The sequence below is a fragment of the Pteropus vampyrus genome, unplaced genomic scaffold (assembly GCF_000151845.1).
Source record: "Pteropus vampyrus isolate Shadow unplaced genomic scaffold, Pvam_2.0 Scaffold261, whole genome shotgun sequence".
Taxonomy (NCBI): Eukaryota; Metazoa; Chordata; class Mammalia; order Chiroptera; family Pteropodidae; genus Pteropus; species Pteropus vampyrus.
The window spans coordinates 2,246,546-2,266,909 of NW_011889042.1; the positions used below are offsets into that span (position 1 = coordinate 2,246,546).

The 20,364-nt window shown below is 37.6% G+C and overlaps 1 protein-coding gene across 9 annotated transcripts in view; it reads left to right on the forward strand.

Annotated features, from left to right (window-relative positions):
• Positions 1-20,364, forward strand: part of TRIM37 (tripartite motif containing 37) — a 156,112-nt gene that overhangs the window by 86,282 nt on the left and 49,466 nt on the right. For 8 of the 9 annotated variants that reach the window (XM_023520394.1, XM_023520396.1, XM_011375068.2 and 5 more), the window contains 2 exons: positions 7,782-7,892; positions 9,213-9,291. In XM_023520394.1, coding sequence (XP_023376162.1) covers positions 7,782-7,892; positions 9,213-9,291 — 190 coding nt within the window. Of the gene's footprint in view, positions 1-7,781; positions 7,893-9,212; positions 10,448-20,364 lie in introns of those variants that run through there. The other variant, XM_011375067.2, reaches the window with a different exon arrangement.

Consider the following 20,364-nt stretch of genomic DNA (forward strand, 5'->3'; position numbering starts at 1 on the left):
TTTTTTTATCTCTTTGTTGAAGTTCTCACTGAATTTATCTACACATCCCAAAAGTTCATTGAGCATCTTTATAACCAGTGTTTTGAACTCTATTAGATTACTTGATTCCATTATATCGTTCTCTTCTCTCATATGGTTTCTGCTTCTTTGTCTTCCCGTTTTGGCTACTTTTCTGTGTCTGTTTCTACGTACCAAGCAAAGCTCCTCAGTCTCCCAGTCTTATTAGTGTGGATTTATGAAGTAGGTGTCCATTGACACAGTCCTGAGTGGGGTTCAGCTGCAGGCCAAATTTAGCTCAAGCCTCTACCACTCTGGGGCCACCTGTTCAGATTCAGCAAGTAATCCACAGATGTTGTGCTTATAGTTACCTCAAAAGGCCACACCAGAAACCGAGGCCAGCTGCCTCCACCAGTGTGAGTCTCAGCAAGGAGCATCTGATTTGCTGAGCATACACCTGGATGTGAGTTGGGTGGGACTCGAGTTGGGGTAGGCGGGGTTTCAGAGAATCCTCTAGGTGGAGCGACCTCTGTTATCCAATTTGATGACATCACAGCTATGGTGTCACTGTGTCCAGCACACTGGTAGTGGGGAGGGCTCAACAGGGAACAGTGGACACCACCGGCACAGAAGGTGAGAAGCGAGTCTCACCTAGGCCCTCACTCCGACAATGTCTCCCTGTAAGTCCCTGGTGCCCCCTGCATGCAGCTGAATCGGCGCTGGTGCTCAGAGCAAGCAGGTTGGTCACCAGGAAAATCCGCTCGCAGACGTGGCCCCTTTAAGAGGTGTCTGCTGCTGCCACAGCCTCCGTCTTACTCAGCCGCTTGAGACCGGGTAGCCTCCCATCTTCATCCTGTCCTACCTTCTGCCATTGCAGGGTGATTTCTTGGACTTCTCTGTAGTTGTTTGGCTTGTTCCTCTAGATCCCAGGTGATTTTTCCTTGCTATATTGCTCCTTGTTTCCCTCACAACTTTGATTTGGTTGCCAGAGGGATGAACAGAGCCTCTTTTATCTACGCCATTTTTTTCCCTTCTAAATTTTTCATTTCTCAGTGAGACTCTGCTACCTTCCACCTCTGCACTTTTGAATTTCAGAGATTGATAAATTGTAGCTCAAAGCATATGTACAGGTGCCAGCATCTACCTCTGCTTACCCTGTGAGAGGGTGTGTGGGTGGTAGCATTTTTAAGCTTTTCAGTTAAAGAACACTAAATGTTTTGGTCTTTCTTCTTAGTTGGTGCTCCTGTGGTGGACAGCATTATTTCAGTAGGAGAGATTAAATGGAAAGGATTTTTTAAATGAAATGTTGATTGTTAGAACATTAAGAAATATTATGATTGCTCTTTCTAGAAAGGACCTGTAGGGATTAACTAGTTTCCTTGTATTTATGTGTACTGATTATAAATTGTAATGGCTTAAATTTTTACACCATGTGCTAGGATTACAGTCTCCTTTTATTCATGCAGCATTTATGAAATGCCTCTAATTTTCCTAGCATTACATATGATGCTGATGATAAAGTAATTTCTGAACCTGCTGTTTAGGGTTTCCCTACCTTGGTACTGGTGACATTTGGGCCAGATGATTCTTTGTTGTAGGAGGCAGCCCTGTGCATTATAGGATGTTTAACAGCATCTTTGGCTTTTAACCATTAAGTTCCAGTAGTACCTCCTCCAAGTTAGAATAACCAAAAATGTTCAGATATAGCCAGATGTCCCTATAGAGGCAAAGTCATCTCCAGTTGAGAACCACTGGTTGAGTTGAATGAGTCTCAACCAGGTGTGACCACTCCTTAAGAATTACTTGCCAGAGTAGGTCACAGTTACAAATGGGAGCATGTTGTAACTCAGGTATACTAGATATATGTGTTGGTGGTGGTGGGAGTGGGGCAATTGAAACCACTGGTGGTAAGGTGTCAGACCGGTTAATGGCCAATTATAATACAGAATGATGAATGCTGAGATAGGGCATACAGGGAACTTAAAGAACAGGTATGTAATAATAAAAATAATAGAGAATATTGACTAAGTCCTCATTATGTATTAGAGACTGCTAAAGACTTTACCAGTATTACCTTATGTTTTCTCAGTACAGCCCTACATGGTAGTTACTTTGTTATCTTGATCTTACAGGTGAGTAGGCTCAGGCTTAGAGATGTAACTTATCTTACCAGAGTCACAGAGTTAAAATAAGAGGCTGGAATTTGAACCCAAAGCCAGAGCTAGTAACTGTCACCTCTCTACTAACCTAGTCCACCTTGGAAAAATCATCCTGAGGGATGTATAAGAGTTGGCCAGGTAAAGACTGGCAAAAGATGGGGCCAGAGTAGAGGCAGAGGTCAGATCATGAAAAGTTACATTGTATGTCCTAGTTAGGATTTGGACTCTGTCCTTTGGAATCTAAACAAAGAAGTGAGATAATAAAATTATGTTTTTAAATTCCTACTCTAACTGCATTGTGTAGAATGGATTTTGCGGGGCGGACATGAGGCGTGGAACTCTGGGGACAGGAAAACTGGCAAGAAGCTTGTTAAATTAATCTAGGTGAGGAATGACTTGGATTTCTTAATTTCAGTCTTTAGATCATATTCAGATTACCAAAGAGCAGTTTTTATATATTAATAACTACTTAGCACCAAAAAACTCCTGGAAGCTTTGACATTAGTTTCGTTTATTTGAAGCTGATCATTGGTAGCTTATCTTAAACTGGAGAAAGGCATTTGCTTGGCCACATTTAGGATCTGCTATGGACTTGAAACTATGAGATTTAGAGCCAAGTGCTGAGTGTTACCCAGTAACACATTTTCTTTTTTATAAGCAGTGTTTTGATATAAAGCACCTATAACTCAATAAGAAAAGTTGCTGTAAACACACAGATCAACAGTGCTGCATAAGTACATTCTTGCAATTTGTTGGTTTCCCATTGAAGTCTCAGGATAAGCAGTGAGAAGAAGGCTTACTGATGAAGCTGGAAGAAGGGAATACAGTGGACATTCCTTTTGGAATGTGCTTTGTTTATGAGAGTAGAATGGGGCTTTACTCACTGCCGTGGGTATTATTCTCTCATCAGCAGGAGCCAGTTCTCAAAAACCTTTATTTTTCACACTGGTAAGCCTTGGTAGAAAGTTGAGTGGGTTTCTCTTCTGTCTATCCTTAGGAAAAACAAGGCTCTTTATTAGAGCCTTTTGGAATATTAAGAATTTTAACATAAGTTACAAAAATTCAAATCAGTTGGCTTAAACAATAAGCAAGATTTACTCTCTTATGTTAACAAGAAGTCTCACCTAACTGGTAGGGCAGTTTAAGGGCTGGAAAATTTAGCTATTCACTGAAATCAAAAACTCCTTTTTTCCCTGTCTTTTACTCTGCTATTCAGTGAGTTGGCTCAGCTCCTCTTAGGATGGCAAGATGGTTTCTGTAGTTCCAAACTTTATATGCATCAGAACAATGTTCTGGGAACAAAGGAAGATTATTTCTATGTGTTTATTTACCAAAAAGTAATAAAACCGTTCTCAATAGCTTCCTAACTTCCTCTTATAGCTAATTAATCACCGGCAAGAAAAGGAAACCTGGCAAAGTTTAAACATTTGGTCCCCCTCCCCCACCCATTTTACATAGCCATTTGGTGCAGTATTAAAGTTCTGTCAGAAAAGAGGAAGGCAGGTGAAGCATTAGTGTTTGCTCTAACAAGTGGTGAATGCATTCTTCAAGCATCTGAAATTCGAGCACCCTTGAACAACAGTTAGCTTTGGATAGTGCTGAGCACATGGTGGTTGCTCAAAAATGTGGTGTGGTAGGTGATTGATATAGAAATATGCTATTTCAAATTTTATTTGAAGGTGTAATTTTTTTTCACGTTATCATCTCTGAAACATATTTAATGGTACCTCATAATTACTATTAGTGACAGCCAGTTGTGTAAAAACCTGTTGACATCTGGTAAGATCAAGAAAGATCCAGAACTACTTAGAGCTAGTTTGCTGTAATTATTTAATGCAGTGGGTAACCATTCCAGTACATGGGGCAATGCACAGCAAATAGCTTTCGATCTGTTGCTTGACAGCAGCCAGTCTCATTTTTTAAAAAAAATGAAAGTATTTGCCCTTTCGTTGTGTTTACCCCTCTCAGTTACTGATGGCAATGGGTTGTACAGACCCTGTTGACTTAGTAGTCCAACAAGTAAGCTAGAGGTCAAGAGACCAATTTGTTTTTCTCTTTACATTCACAAAGCTAGGGAACTTCCAGATCTTAGGACTTGATAAAAGACCAGTTAATGTTTTCATGCAGAAATTCCTTCCCAGCATTTCTTGGGAAATGCATTGCATATTCTCCTGAATCCTGAGAAAAATGTGTCAAATCAAAAAAAATGGAAAAGTTCTTCTAATTCTCCTGTTAATCTTATCAACGCAGAAACCTTATTGGTTTGAAGAATTCCATTTACATCAAATGGAAGGTAAAAACTGGAAATGCTGATAACCTGGAATCAAAGGTTAGGATCAGTAGAAGCACCTTGGAAAGAAGGGTTCATAGTCAGACCAGTACTGGTTAAAGCTGTTGCCTTTTATAAGCATGTGCTCTTGGCCCTGTCTGCTGTTATGTAGATATTAATGAGTTTATACTATACTTTCTAGGAATCTTATGAGTGGTGTTCCAAGAAATAAGAAGTTTTGGAAGCAAAATAATTCCTTAAATTGGCATTTTTGACATGATTCTGTGCAGTACTAGAAACCTTGCTAAAAGTTGTAAATGTTACATTATTTGAATGCTGCCTAGTAATGCTCACTGTATTTTCCAGTATTTGAATATATACTGCACAGTTTTTGGAAAACTACAAATTAAACGATTTTTTAAAAAAGATATCGAATGAATAAAGAGTTTGAACAATGTCGTAAGCATTTAAAGAATATCTTAAGATTTTAGGAATTCCAGAGAAGTTCAGGTCTGTGTTTGTGAATCCTGAAGGTTAGTGTCTGTCAGGAATTCAGAAACACTAGTTACCAGGAGGTAAAATTTGTGCCTAGAATTTCAAGCACTCCAATGGGTTTCAGTGTTTTTAGCAACAGTCTCATGAAGGGCCACAAGGTGGTAGTGGTGCTTCATGGAAGTAACCGGTTTGGTCTCTAAACAAGTGTTGTTGTTCACAGAGAACAGGACTGTTTTTTTTCTTTGCTGAAAGAGGAGAGTTCAGAACTGACCATACATTCATTCAGCATCTTTTAAATATATAGAGGAGAAATAATACACAAAATTCTTGAAACAGAAGAGGAAGAATTTACCAGTGAAGCCATCTGGAGCTATAGTTTTCTTTGTTGGAGGTTTTTTTTAACTACAGGTTCTATTTCTTTAGTAGTTATAATACCCATTCAGATTATCTATTTTTATCTGAATGAACTTTGGTAGTTTGAGTCTGTTAAAGAATTTGTCCATTTCATCTTTGTTCTTGATTTCGTGAGCATTATTGTGTGTGCTCTTCCCTTTTAATGTCTGTAGAATCTGTAGTGATGTCCCCTCTTTCGTTCATGATACTGGTAATTTTGTTTGCTCGTTTTAGTCTACCTAGAAGCTTTTCAGTTTTATTGATCTTTTCAAAGAACTGCCTTTTCCTTTCATTTATATCTCTTTCTGTTGTTTTATGCTAATTTTCTTTCTGTTCTTATCTTATTTGCTTTGAGTTTATTTGCTCTTTTTTTCTAGTTCCTTAAAGTACATGCTTTGATCATTAATTTGAGACCTTTTTCTTTTTTAGTATAGCATTAAATGCTATAAATTTCCCTTTAGGTACTGCTATAGCTACATCCCAGAATTTTTGATATGTTGTATTTTTATTTTCATTCAATCCAGAATGTTTTTCATTCTGGAAAATTCTGAGCCATTTTCTCTTAATATATTGTCCCCTTTTGTTACTTTCACCTCTATAGCTGCCTATTTGAACTATTCCCTTTTATCCCCTTGTTTCTTAACCTCCTTTTTTATAATTTTCATCTCATTTTTCTTTGGTGTTATGGTTAATTTCCTCAGGTCTGTCTTTAAGTTTGCTAACCTCTTTTTCAACTTTCCTTAAATTCATCTATTAATATTTTAATTTTAATGACTCATTTCTTAGAATGTCTATTTAGTAATTTTTAAAATATCTGTCCATTCTCATTTTCCATGATAAACAGAATTATGTAGTCTCTTACAAGTTATTTTGTTTTATGAACAAGTGATGATATTTTCCTTCTGTTTGTGTATCTGCTTGACTCTTCAGGTAGATTGTTTGCCTTATTTTGTAAATTTCGATTGGAACACACCTTTTTGAGACTTTTTTACCCTCTTGGAAAATTCTTTTTTTTCCCTCCCCCTGCGATAAATATTGTGACCTGGATTGTGTAAGCTTACCCACCGAGAGGGTTTTTAAAATGTTTCAAGAGTGTTCATGAGCATTTTTATATCTATGTTACAGTCTTTGTTACATAATTTTAACATCTCTTATCTCAGCGTTGATGTTTGTTGATTGTCCTTTCCTGGTCTTCATATGCTGAAGTAATTTTGGATTATATCCTGAGCATTTTTAATATAATTTTTGAGACTCTGGGTCTTGTTTAAATCTGCCAGTTTGGCGGTACTTCAGATTCTGGTCTACACCAGTATGCTTCTTCCTGTTTTCAGGGCCCTGAAATAGCTGCTTTACGCATTCTGTTCAGGTTTTTAGCTGCATTCGGTGGGAAAGACTGGGTGGAAGGAACTTACCTGGAACCTTCCCTCCAAAGGTTTTACATTAGCTTTGTTCTAATAATATTAACTCCTCACCAGATTTTATGTTCATTTCCTGAAATTTGAACCTCAACTTTAAATCCCAAACCTAAATTAGGTACACAGGCCTTAGTTTGAATTCTAAGTTGAGCTGAGCCCAGCAGAAACAAAATTCCTTGCTGTCTTCCTGTGCCAGTAGGCAGACTTTTTCTAGTCTGTTCTTTCAATACAAATTTTAGCTTTATGCAGGAAATAAAGTTTTAGTCTCAGTTTCAAGTCCCTATTTATGGTGGGTCCAAAATTTTTCTTTTTACTATCCCCAGAAAGACCTTCACATTAAGCTCTCCGGACACCTGTGGCATCTGACCCACTGGTTTACCTTATCCTGCTTTGTTTTGGCAACTGAGGATTTTCTTTTAAAAGTGGCTGTTATTTAAAATAATATTTTGATTTTATATTTATAAGGATTTGTAGCAGAAAGATTTTCAGGTTTTCTTGATCACTGTCTTGTTGAAACAGAAGTACTTTCTATAGCATTTTTCTTTTAAAAATCAGCTGATAAACCCAAAAACAAGATAGAAGGACCAAATGGGATTTATTGCTGGAATTACTAGAATTTTTTTATATGCACATATACATATATATGTCTGTAAATGTGTAATTGTTTACATAATTCGATTCTACATGTTTTAGACTAGAAACTATTATACCTATATTGAATCAGGATTAAGAGTTCCTATTATCTCTGATGACTAGAAAAAAGTGTTTTTGCTTTGGAAAAAATATTCTCAGTATACTGAAATTAATACTGGTTTCAAATCATAATTTTCAGATTCTGTTGAAGGGTGATTTTAAGCTTTGAGGACAAAAATAAACTAAATAATTAAAGAGAACAGGTTTGTGTGGTTGCTTTTCATTTGTTTTGTTTGGTGTATTGTCTTGCCATTTGGTGAAAAATTCAGTAGGAATTAGTTTAGTAGATAAGAGGACTTCCTTTCCTTTCACTCGAAGTGGCTTCTTGTCAGAAACATGTTTCCCCTTCTTTCTTGCCAGGAATGAGTAGCGACAGTGATATTGAATGTGACACTGAGAATGAGGAGCAGGAAGAGCACACCAGCATGGGCGGATTTAACGACTCTTTCATGGCACAGCCCCCAGATGAAGGTGCAACACATGATGTCATTTCACAGAAATTAATAAAACCATCTCTTCTGCTGCTGCTGCTACTGCTGCTTCTCTTGCTTCTATTTCTGCTTCTGCTTCTTCTGCTCTGCTGCTTCTGCTTCTTTTTCTTTTTTAATTATATTTATTTGTGAAACAACATTCTATGGGGTAAACTAACTGGTGAGTACCGAAAAAATTTGGTAGTCATTGACTGGTCAGACACCTAATGGATGCTACTTATTTACTTGGTGGAGCGGGGTGGGCAACCTGGTTTCCATATAACCTGTGACCTCTAAGATTAGCTTTGTGTTGTGAAGTGTTGGTGGGGAGGGACAGGAGAATTTTTAGCAGAGACCATCTGTGGCCTGCAGTGCCTAAATATTTACTGTCTGCTCCTTTATAGAAAATATTTGCCAACCCCTAGGAGGTTTTCATATGTTGTTTTCTTTTCAGAGAGTTTTGTAGCCTAGCTATTGTAACTTTTTCTGATTTCTTAGAAATGTATTCACATTACGAAATCGTTGATTTTTATTCCCTCTTCAAAAAAAAAATAGTCTTAGATAAAAAACTCACCGAGAGAAAAGAAACCTTCATTATTAGTATTTTTTGTTTTGTTTTAGGTGTATGACAATGATTTGATGTATGTATATATTTCAAAATGATTACCACAGTAAGTTTAGTTAATAACATCCATCACATATTGTTACTATTTTATCCAAGACCTTAATGATTAATCTGAGCATTCCTTCACAAGATTTCCTGGAATGATAACATTTTCAGGCTTATGCTGATTGTCAGCTTTATATTTTATGTATTTCCCTAATGTTGCAGTGTCTTTTTCATTACAGAACCAAACATTTCATGATTTTTAAGTATTAATACTCTTCTAGTAATTTTCTCTCCTAAAAGAAGCAGCCAAATTTGGGGCAAGTTTTTTGACTGCCGATGGGTTTTTGTAGAGATGTTTGCATGTGCAGTTCCGTTGGCTCTGAAATACATCTTAGGTTTACAAAGTCAAGTCTTGATAAGTGCACATCATCATCATTTCCTAGTCTCCCCAGGAGGACAAAGTGAGGGAGGCAGTGCCCTTCGTCTTCTAATTGTGGGTATCTGTTACACATTTTGTTTTTTCTCTTTTATTTTCCCTTTATGTTTGGTTATACCTGATTCAGGTCACAAATTCTCTGAAGACAGATTTGTTCACAACCCAGCACATCTTTATCACTTAAAAAACACACTTGGTAAGGTCATTTAAAGACATGGAAAAGAAAATACCGGTCTTTAAAAAATGTTATCTCCTTTTAATTTTTTTTATCTCAGATACACATTCCAGTTTTCCTGATGGTGAACAAATAGGCCCTGAAGATCTCAGCTTCAATACTGATGAAAACAGCGGAAGGTAATTTTCAAACCAAGAGAACTGATTTGCAAGCTGTCTTGTCCCTGAAATTTGCTGTAGTTGGTGCTCAAATTTGTCATCAGTCAGATTTGGTCTAATTTTTTTCATCTTATCTACCTGAAATAGTAATTCTGGAACTTTAGGAAGTAGCTTAATTCTAGTATAAGATATTAGTACACATAAAAAATTAACAGTGTGGGAAGCATTCTGTGTAATGTAAAGAATAACAGTGTGGACCTTAATTTAGTAAAATAGTATATTTGTAAAAAGCATTTTGTCTACTATGGTAGAAAGGCAATTGACGGAAAATGTACCTAGACACAGTGCATGCACTCAGTATCCTGCCCAGCATCCGTGCTCTTCTGTTTTTGGCTAGATGCTCAGTTGTGTTTAAATGATGACCCTATATTTCGTGTTTTAATCACAGTTTATAGTTTCATTAGTACCTGTAGCTTAGAGAATTACAAAATTACTTACATGTAGATTCTGTCCTGTAGACACTTTATGTGAATAACTGAAATTAACACTAGATTGAATCTCCTCTTTGGAGTATATTGACTAAAATTAACTTTTCTTGTTTGTTCAAGTGCTGGCACACTGATTAATGGCACATAATCTTTCTGTTGTGTGACTTTTACAAAAGTAAGTTTAAATGAATTAAGTTATGTGGATTGGTTATGTTCCTGGTCATATGAACACATGTAAGATCATTTAAATTTTCATTTTTCTGCCTCTTTCTAAACAACTAATGTGCAACAAGTATTTTAAAACCCTCTTCTCCTTGGACATTGACTTAAGTGTCATCTATTTAAAGATTTATACATATTGCACAGTGATTTACATGAAACTGTGGGTCGGGTTTACTTTTATACTCAAAATTAGCCCCAAGTAATCGCCAAACTTTGCTATTGTGCTCCTGCATTTGTGTTTGAGCTGCTATACTGTTTGTGAAAATGAACACTGAAAGTTGACTAAGAGACTATTGAAAAAGCATGAATATATATACATGTGAGAAGTATCTCATCTGCTTATATTTTACTTAATGAATATTGTTCACTTTTCCATGTCTAATGTCTTGGTGATTGCTATGATTCATGGTTTGCTTTTGTTCAAAACAGTTTGCACTTTTTGTTAATAAAATGAACTTGAGAAAATATCATGCTTCTGCAATTTATTAAAAGTGGGACAGGAAGCCCTCCCTTTTTTCCTATTCATATTGCCTGTATATCAGCAGTCCTCACCCTTTTTTGGCACCAGGGACTGGTGCTCCTATGAGAATCTAATGCCTGATGATCTGAGGTGGAGCTGAGGTGGTGATTCTAGCACTGGGGAGCGGCCGCAAATACAGATGAAACTGCTCACAGCCCACTGCTCACCTCCTGCTGTGCAGCACAGTTCCTAACAGGCCACTTAACAGGTACTACCTGGGGGTTGGGGATCCCTGCTATATCTTACAGAGGCCGTTGAGCTCTGTAGACTGTTAGTAAACACATGGGAAAATTAGGAGACTTATTTATATCTCCACAATGTGTATGGTCACTTTTTCTCCTTAATAGTTAGTTGGAAATATTTAAGTACTGTAATCTTAGAAGTAAAAATTTAGCATTTGTTTACTAACACGCTAACATTGGCATGCTATTGTATAGTTGTTAGGTAGTTTATCATGCAATGATCTCAAACATTACTAAGTTCCTTAACATTTCATATTCTGTCAGATGGAAATGTATTCATGTTTGTTACATTTTGATAAGGTCATATTTTTATTTCAGCTTTGTTATCGCTACATTGTAATAGTTGAAACTGTAATGTAAGAATTTTGTACCTTTAGCATTGAGAGCAACCCATTGTGAGAATTGATTAGATTAGATTGATTTTTTAATGAGACACATTGGAATCCATAAACACAAGTGTGATTGATACTTTGAACTCTCACTATAGCTTAGCCATTTCTTGTCCTGTACAGATTTGATCTAGAACTAAATACTTTTCCATGTGCCTTTATAATTCTTTTTATTTTCGAAGTATGGAAAACCACATGTGGTTAAGAACTAAGAAGCCTGACAATAGACTGTTCAGTTGGGGAAATTTACTTTATTAAAAGCATGAGTGATCTAATTATCCTCTTGGTTCATTAATCTATATAGAATAGGCCCCCCGGTTATTATCCACAGTTTTGCTTTCTATGGTTTCCATTACTTGTGGTCCAAAAATATTAAATGGAAAATTCCAGAAAGAAACAATTCATAAGTTTTTTGTTGTGTGCTGTTCTGAGTAGCATAATGAAATCTGGTGCCATCCTGTTCTGTCCTGCCACATGGGAATCATCTCTTTGTCCAGTGTATATGCTACATGCCGATTAGTCACTTGGTAGCAGTCTCAGTTACCACTCAGTATTACAACGCTTGTGTTCACCCTTATTTTATAATGGCCTCAGAGCATAAGAGTAGTGATGCTGGCTATTCAGAGATTGCTAAGATCTACAGTAAAATGAAATTTTTACTGTAGTCTGTTTCTATCCATGAAATTGTGAAGAAGGAAAAGGAAATTCATGCGAGTTTTGCTGTCGTACTTAAAACTGCAAAAGTTAGGTCAGTGGTACATGGTAAGTTCTTAGTTAAGACAGAAAGACATTAAATTTGTGGGTGGAAGACATGAACAGAAAACATGTTCTGACCAATGGCAGCATGTTCCACCAGAAAGCACTGAGCCCATTCGAAGACTTCAGGAAGGGATCCCCTGGGATGAGTGACACCAAGTAAGTGATGGTTACACAGACTCAGGAATAGGTTTGGACTCAAAAATATAAGAATTACTGGAGAGTATTGTTATAATTATTCTATTTTATTATAGTCATTGTTGTTAATCTCTTACTGTGTCCGATTTATATATTAAACTTTATCATAGGGGTGTACGTAGAAGAAAAAACATGGTATATATAGGGTACTATCCGTAGTTTCCGGCATCTACTGGGGATCTTGGAATATATCCCTTGTGGATAAGGGGGGACTATTGTAATAGCATTTTGAGGTATCTCTGTCCTTTATTGGGAGGAGGTTTTTAATTCTTTTTAAGCATAAATGTTCGTAAGCTTTGCTCTTGTTTTTCAGGACTTTGAGGTTTTTTTAGTCAGTGGATTCCCCAGGTGTAATAGTGATATTTGGATCACAGTACACTTGAATCTCAAGTATTTTTCTTGCTTTTCTGGCTCTCAGATTATGTATTAAAATAATCGAGTACTGCTCTAATTTTAGCTGAATGGAAACTGTAGAGATCCTTTTAAATTGGTGGAGTTTGAGTTTGTCAGCAAGACTTTTTTTTTTTTTTTTTAATTGTTACAGCTGTAGGAAAATTTGAAAGTATTGGTTTTTCATGCTTGCACAAAATTTTGTAGGGAAAATTATTTGAACTTAATGGCATATTATCTTCTCATGTGTTCTAGGAACCCAGCCCATTTGTAGCTTATTTTGACTCAATGATTAAGGATAAAATCTGTCTCTTGAAGAGCAAAAAAAAAAAGTAAGATTCTAAAGAAATGATATTGTTAACTACCCTCTTGGTATAAAATTCTCCATTTTTGTAACTAAAGTTGACAGTAGATTTCACCAGAAAGCAAAAACAAACTTGAAGGTAGCTGAAACTGCATACAGCAGGGCTTCAAATAACGTCATTTCGTTCCAGATCATTTTGTTATAAGGTTGATGAGATGCTGTAGGAACTTAACTCTTGTGTATGTCAATTTGCCTGTGGTAAAATTGGTTTCATTATATGTTGTTTTGCTTAAAGTCACAGAACCTATTGAGCATGTTAAGTGAGGACTTACTGTACTCAAAAGCAGTTCTGTGATGGTGAAAATCATGCCTGTTTTGTTTGGCTCTAACTCACCCCAACTAATGCTGTTTGTGAATTATAGTAGGAAGTATGCAGTGTATACAAATTAACATAGATGGTTTAGGAAAACCTCTGGGGTTCAACTAGCAAGTATCTATTTAGCATTCTCTCTAGGAGTAGACAAACTACTGTCCTTGGGCCAAGTCCCTATCACTGTCTAGTTTGGTAAAGTTTTATTGGAACTTAGCCACATTTATTCATTTACAGATTGTCAGTAGTTGCTTTTGCCCTACAAAGGCAGAGTTCAGTGGCTACTAATGAAACCTGATCCCTGGAGCCTAAGATATTTACTTTCACACCTTTTATAGTTTGCTAACTTCTGCTCTATCATTGATATTAATGGGAATGTCACTTTTTTTCATTGTAGAAGGCTTAAGTTTGAGAAATCATGATTTTTAAGTTAAAAAGATTAAATATTTGATTAGTTGTTTTGTGCTTAGTTTTGTGATGGGCATCTTCTATCCCATTCATTCTATAATAAGCCTAGAAGACCAAAAGATTTCTTCAAAAGATGAAGGACCCGTTAGCTTTTTGTAGTGGGATCTTTGGAAACTAATTCTTTCCCTTGTTTTTAGCCATGTTACATCTAAATCTGCATTCAGTTTCTCAGAGGCGCCAGGCACCCTTAGTTTCTCTCTTCCTTGATGTGGTTTGCTGTGCTAGATTTTAAGTGGCCGTGGGGGAGGAAAGAGTCATAGGAAAGAAGATCCCAGTTACTTTCCCCTCTCCCCATTGGGTGTTGAAGATCTGATCTGTAAGAGGTCTGACACAAGTGAGATTTCTCTTGCTTGTAGCTGTCATCACCCACAACCCATACAAGGACCCAGATTTCCCGATCAGTTTCTCTACTCTGCGTGTCCTTCTCTCTGTACCCTAACAGAGTCCCCGTCCCCCTTTTTTTTCCAGAAAATAATGTTCTCCCTTTTGCTGAACGTAGTTTCTCTTAGTCTTTTTTTCCACCATTGCCTTGCTCAGTATTTAGTATTTTTATCTTCAGTTCATTCCTAGAAAATTTCTCCTTAATAGTGTTTTTTTCTTGCCTAAAGATACTGTAGTAATACTTGCATTATGCACAAGCATATCATTTCTGGACAACTTTGACCAGCTGTGTCATTGAATCCTCGAGTAACCGTTGAGGTAAGATGAGTTGTCTGTTGTTCATTTGGCAGAAAAACCCGAGGTTCACAGAGGTGATTCTTTCAGGGTTTAACACCACTGGCAAGGATGGAATGAATTGGTCTAGTACTTTTTCCAATTTATCACACTTGAACCAAACCCATCATTTTGATACCTAATAATTAAACCTAAACATTGTCCTATTTTTTTAACTTTTTGAGTTAATTTTAGTCACAAAAGACACACACAAATCTTGAGAGAGTTCCCGTATACCCATTACCCAGCTTCTCCTTTCGTAACGATATAACAATGATCAAAACTAAAATTAGTCTTGTTTACAGTACTGTTAACTACAGAATTTGTTAAGATTTCACCAGTTATTTTGCTAGTGCACTTTTGTTCCAGGATCCAGTCCAGAATACCACATTGCATTTAATTCTCATGTTTCCTTTGTATCCTTCAGTCTGGGACAGCTCCTCGATCTTTCCTTGTCTTTCATGACCTTGACATTTTGAAGATAGCCAGTTACAGTTGATCCTTGAACAATGGGTTTGAACTGCGTAGGTCTACTTATATGTGGATTTTTTCCAATAAATATACAGTTAGCTCTTGGTATCCCAGGTTTTTGCATCCAACCTTGGATCAAAAAGAGTATGCTGACTGTGCATTGTTCTGCACCATTTATATAAGGGACTAGAGCATCCATGGATTTTGGTGACTGTGTGGGATCCTGGAGCCAAACCCCTGCAGATAACAAGTGATGACTATAGTTAACTTTTGGGGGGAGTCAGAAGTTACATGCAGATTTTCATTCTGTGTGGGAGGTCAGTGCCCCTAACCCCCTGTGTTAGTGAAAGGTCAACTGTATTGTATAGAATGTTCCTCTGTTTGGGTTTGTCTGATGTTTTCTCATATTCATTTGAGATTATGCGTTATTGGGAAGGCAACCATGGAGGTGATATGCCCTTCTGAGTGCATATATCAGGGGCTGTGTGATGCAGATATTTACCGTTGATATTAATCTTAATTACTTGGTTAAGGTGTTTTCTGCCAGGATTCCCCACCATTTACTACTTTTCCCTTTGTAATTACTAAATATACTTTGCGACTATGCAGTTATTCTGTTTCTACTATTAACCACTAATTTTAGCTCCCCAGAGTGGATCTTGCCTAAGGCAATTATTACTGCAATGTTCTAATGGTGGTTTTCCATTTCCCTATTTTCTTCTACATTTATTATTAGAATTCTGTAAGGAAAAATCCCTTATTCCCCATTCATTTTTTTTATTCAGCTACTTATTTGTATCGGTGTACACTCATGGATATTTTATTCTTTTGAGTTATGATCCAATACTGTCATTATTTTACAGTTCAGTGCATTCCAGTTTTGACTATTGGAAGCTCTTTCAGGTTGGCTCCTGAAAGGAACATATCCTTTTGATATGTTCCAACCTCCTTTCCTCCTCTCCTTCCTCCCTTCCCTTCCCTGACCCCACAAGGTGCTCCAGGCTCATCTTCTATTTGCCCTTCTCTCTTTTTGGACAATGGTATTTAGAAACAAAGATTTGGGTGCTAATGTGCTTATCGTTACTAGTCCCTCTCAGTGGATAGAATGAGAAATGTATATATAATTTTGCAAACACATCTTTTTGATTTCTCTGTGCATCTCTGTATGTATGTGTATGTAAATCTATTTGAAGAAAAACCATGTGTCTATGTTGACACCTACAATACCAGTCCAACTCCATAGCACTCATTTTAGCCTTCTCTCTGTTACATCTTTCTCTTACAGCATGGCTCTCACTAGCTATAATGTGTTTACTTAGTTGCTCAGTCCTAAGACATAAACCAAGTCATTTCAGAGCTATTGACCTATACCCTTGTGAGAAACAAATTTACCACCTACAGTACAGTGTTTTTGTATAGTCTTTTAGTATCATGTCAAAACACTTTCCCAAAGTTATTTAGGTATTAATGTTCAGTTACATTAGTTTCTTTCTTCCTTATTCTCTTCAGTGTGGTTATGTGGTTCATTTGTAACATAGTTAGATTCATTTGTTATAGTCTGCATTCTGTCGTCCCCCAAACATCCTGCTTGATCTTTAAATTTATGTACATTAAAATTCAGTCTTTGTGGTATATACAGTTCTGTGGGTTTTGACAGAGTCATGTATCTGCCACCGTGGAGAACAGTTCCATACCCCAAATTTCCTTATGCTGGCACCCAAACCCCTGCCAACCACAGTCTGTTTCTGTCCCTTTTGTTTTCCAGAGTGTCATATAAAGACTTACACAACATGTAGCCTTTGCTTAGCAAAATGCGGTTAAGTTTCATCCATCTTGTGTGTATCAGTACTTAATTCCTTTTTATTGCCGAGTAGTATTTCACTGTATGAATGTACCTCCGTTTATTCATTTACCCATTGAAGGACGTTTGGGTTATTTCCAGTTTGGGATGATTATGAATTTTATAAACATTTGTGTATAGATTTTTGTGTGAATGCAAGTTTTCATTCTCAAGGGTGATATATGCCTTGGAAAGGGATTGCTGGGTGTGTGATGGAGTATTTGGTTGGCCCTTTAATCTTGTTCTTGAAATATAGCCTCTAAGTGCTTAGAAATTCCTGAGTGATAGGAGTGTCTTTGTTATTTTATGGTGGGTCCTGCTAGCTCATGCTAACAAAATGACTCAGGTTGGGAGCTGGCTGTGCTAGAAAGACTAACCGTGTGTTTAGAGGATTGGGGCTCTGAGTCACATGATATAAGTCTGAATCGTTCAGCTTCATTTCCAGTGAGTCAGTCATGCCTACATAATGAAACCCCAATAAGAACCCAGGACACTGAAGCTCTGATGTGCTTCATTGGTTGGCAGTACCCTGTATTGTCATGCGTTGATGTTTCAGGAGGGTAACATGTTCTGGTCACAAGGAAGCTTCACATTGGGACTCTCCTAGACCTCACCTATGTGTCTCCTTTTACCTGGTTCTGAATTATATCCTTATAAAACTGTAATTGTAAGTATTTTCCTGAGTCCTGTGTGCTATTCTGGTGAATTATCAAACCTAAGGTGGAGATTTGTAGCTAACTGGTCAGATATGAGGGTGACCTTGGACCCCCAAACTAACAGTTTGTATCTGCAATCTTGTAGAGGACTTTGCCTATAACCTGTAAAGTTTGGTCTAACTCCAGGTAGTTGGTGTCAGAAGTCATTGCACTGAGTCATGTGGTCAGCACATGCTTAACTTTGTAAGAAACTGCCAGACTTTTCCAGCAGTGAACAGCAATATGAGGGTTCCTGTTAAATCCCATAAAAACTTTGTACTGATTTTTAATTTTAGGCATCCTAGTAAGTATGTAGTGATACTCATTTTGCTGAGGATTTTTGCATCTGTACCCATGAGGGATGTTAGTCTGTAGTTTTGTTGTTCTGTCTTCATTTAATTTGGTATCAGAATAATGATGGCCTAATAAAATGAATCTTCTTTTTTCCAGAAGAGAATGTATACACTTGATGGTGTGTGTTTGGTAGAATTTACCAGTGAAACCATCTGGAAGGAGATTTCTTTTTCCTAGTGTGTGCTTTTGCTATTTACCCTGCTTAGTGTTCTAAGCTCGATTCTATGGTTTGGTGTCCAGGATCATTAATTTTGGAGAATTCTCAGCCATTATTTCTTCTGCCCCATTACCCGTCTCTTCTAGGATTCTAATTATGCATATGTTAAATGGATACTGCCCCACAGTTCTAAGGCGTTCTTTTTTGGGTCTATTTTTTTGTCTTTCCTTCACTCTTTTTTCTCATGTTCAATTAGGGTAATTTTTATTGGCTTTGTTTACTGATTGGTTTTTTTTCCTCAGCAGTGTAGTCTACTGATTAGCCAATTGAAGGTAATCATCATCCCTGTTACAATATTTTTTGTTCTGGCATTTCTATTTATAGTTTTCATCTTTGCTGAAATTACGATCTTGCTTGTTGTCCACCACTTCCAAACATTAACCATAGTTATTTTAAATTCTCCGTCAGTTCCAAAATCTGTCATAGCAGAGTCTGGTTCTGATGGTTGCTTCATTCTTCAGAATATTTTTCTTGTTTTCATGTGCCTTTGTATATTCTGTTTAAAGCAGCACATCTTGTGCAGGACAGTAGTTTGGTGAATAGTTTTTTACACTTAAAAATGGGTAGGCCTTTCTGCTGCTTAGACCTTTATTTCAGAGTTTGACTTAATCTAGTTAGGAGTTGTGCTTGGTTTGAGGATATAGAAACGGTTATAGTTACCTTAGTGGCCACATGTTCCTGTAGTAGTACATCACATTTCTCATTGGAGTTGGATGTCACAGTAGTGTCTCCTCTGACCCTGAGTTCATCAGAGAGTTAACTCTTTATTTTGTGCCTCAGAGAGTTAAGTGTCTTTGGTTGCTTGTGACAGTCCTGTCCTCCCAGAATTCTGTTCCTGAAAGCTCAACTGGAGGCAGTGGCGGAACCGGCATTCTTGGATTAAGCCGCAGTTTTAGATACCGTATGTCTCAGTTCACAGAGTGTGTATCGAGTGGGCCCAGTGATAACTGCCGCCTCTTCTGCGGTAGGGTGTTCTTCCCTATGCCCTTCCTAGGCTGCAGTGACCTTTCACCAGTGCCCTAAGAGTGCCAGTATTTGTGGCCCTTTTCCTCCAAAGAATGACACTTGTTCTACAGAGGACAGGGAGAAGGGTCTGGTAGAGCTTCTGTACCTTCCCAAAAGACTGTTGTATCCTGCTCCTGGGTCTGCACTCCATTTGACACTTCTTAGGGCTCTTTCGGGTCTTTTCTGTGAACACCTGATAGCGACTTGGTGAAGAAAATGCCTGCAAGAGAGTGTGGACTCCCGGAAGTTCTGCAGCCCCCAGGACTTGACGCTGTCCTACCAGCCTGTACTCTGCCTGGACCAGTTCATCACTTACGCTAAATTGTTTTCCCAGTGCCCGCTTACAGTCACCTCATGTAAACTGGTGCTGGTGATGCCTCTCTCCTGCCTGATGCCTGCCCCTCTTTAGATTTTTGGCCAGCTGTTTACCACCTCAGCCTCTGGTGTGTGTGATAAAAGTCCTCATTTGAAGTTAATCTGGCCTTTTTTTTTTTTTCCCATTTTAAGGATGGAAGTAATATTCCTTTAAGCTCTACATCCCAGAGCAGAAGCTGGAAATACTGTGATTTTTAAAAAATATGAAATTGTTTGTTGAATTAAAAACATAAGTAATTTTAAAATTAAAATTCAGAAAGTAATGAAACATTTATAATTATAAGGATTTTTTTATTGTAATGTCGATAAGATAGTTTAGATAATAGTAAACTGTAAGAGCTTTTTTTTTTTGGATATTCTTTTTAGTCTTTTTGTGGTGGTAAATTTTAGATTTCCCCTCATTTACCTTTAGTTTCCACACCAACCAATAACATGGCTTCATAGTCTAGATTTATAGAAGTTTTAAAACTTTGTTTAGGGAGGCTTAAAAGCAAATGGTAACAGCAGTCAGTGTATAGTTTCTGGGACATAAACTGTATGGACTGCTCTATTTCTAAAAACCCTTTCCTTCGGCTGGCACATTTATATGTTTTCCTGTTACACGGAGTCTGGCCTTTCATTCCTGCCTCTACCCAGGGTCCTTGCCTGAGTCCTGCGAGGCAGTTAAGTGTGTCTCCTTCTGTGCATTTAGGAAAGCCTGTTCCATCGGCTTCCCTCCCATTCAGTTTCATTTGACCTGGTGATGCCACAGCAACTCTCATTGGGCTTCATTGCCCACCCCTGTTGCTCTAGCCGTAACCCAGTGTCACACCTGGCAGGGACACCTTTGTCTTCTTGGGTTAACTCCAGTTACTCATTTGGAAGATGGTTTCTCCAAATATATATCAATCATTCCTGAGAGTTTGTCACATTTATTGTTTCCCTGCTCCTAAAGCAGGAGCAGAATAATCAGAATGTGCGTGTGAGGGCCCCGGCAGCACCACGAAGCAGGGCCCATCATCTGAGCTTTCGTTACTGGGGGTCTCATGCAGCCTCATTACAGCTCAGCATGAGAGGAATGCTAAACTCCACTGCCC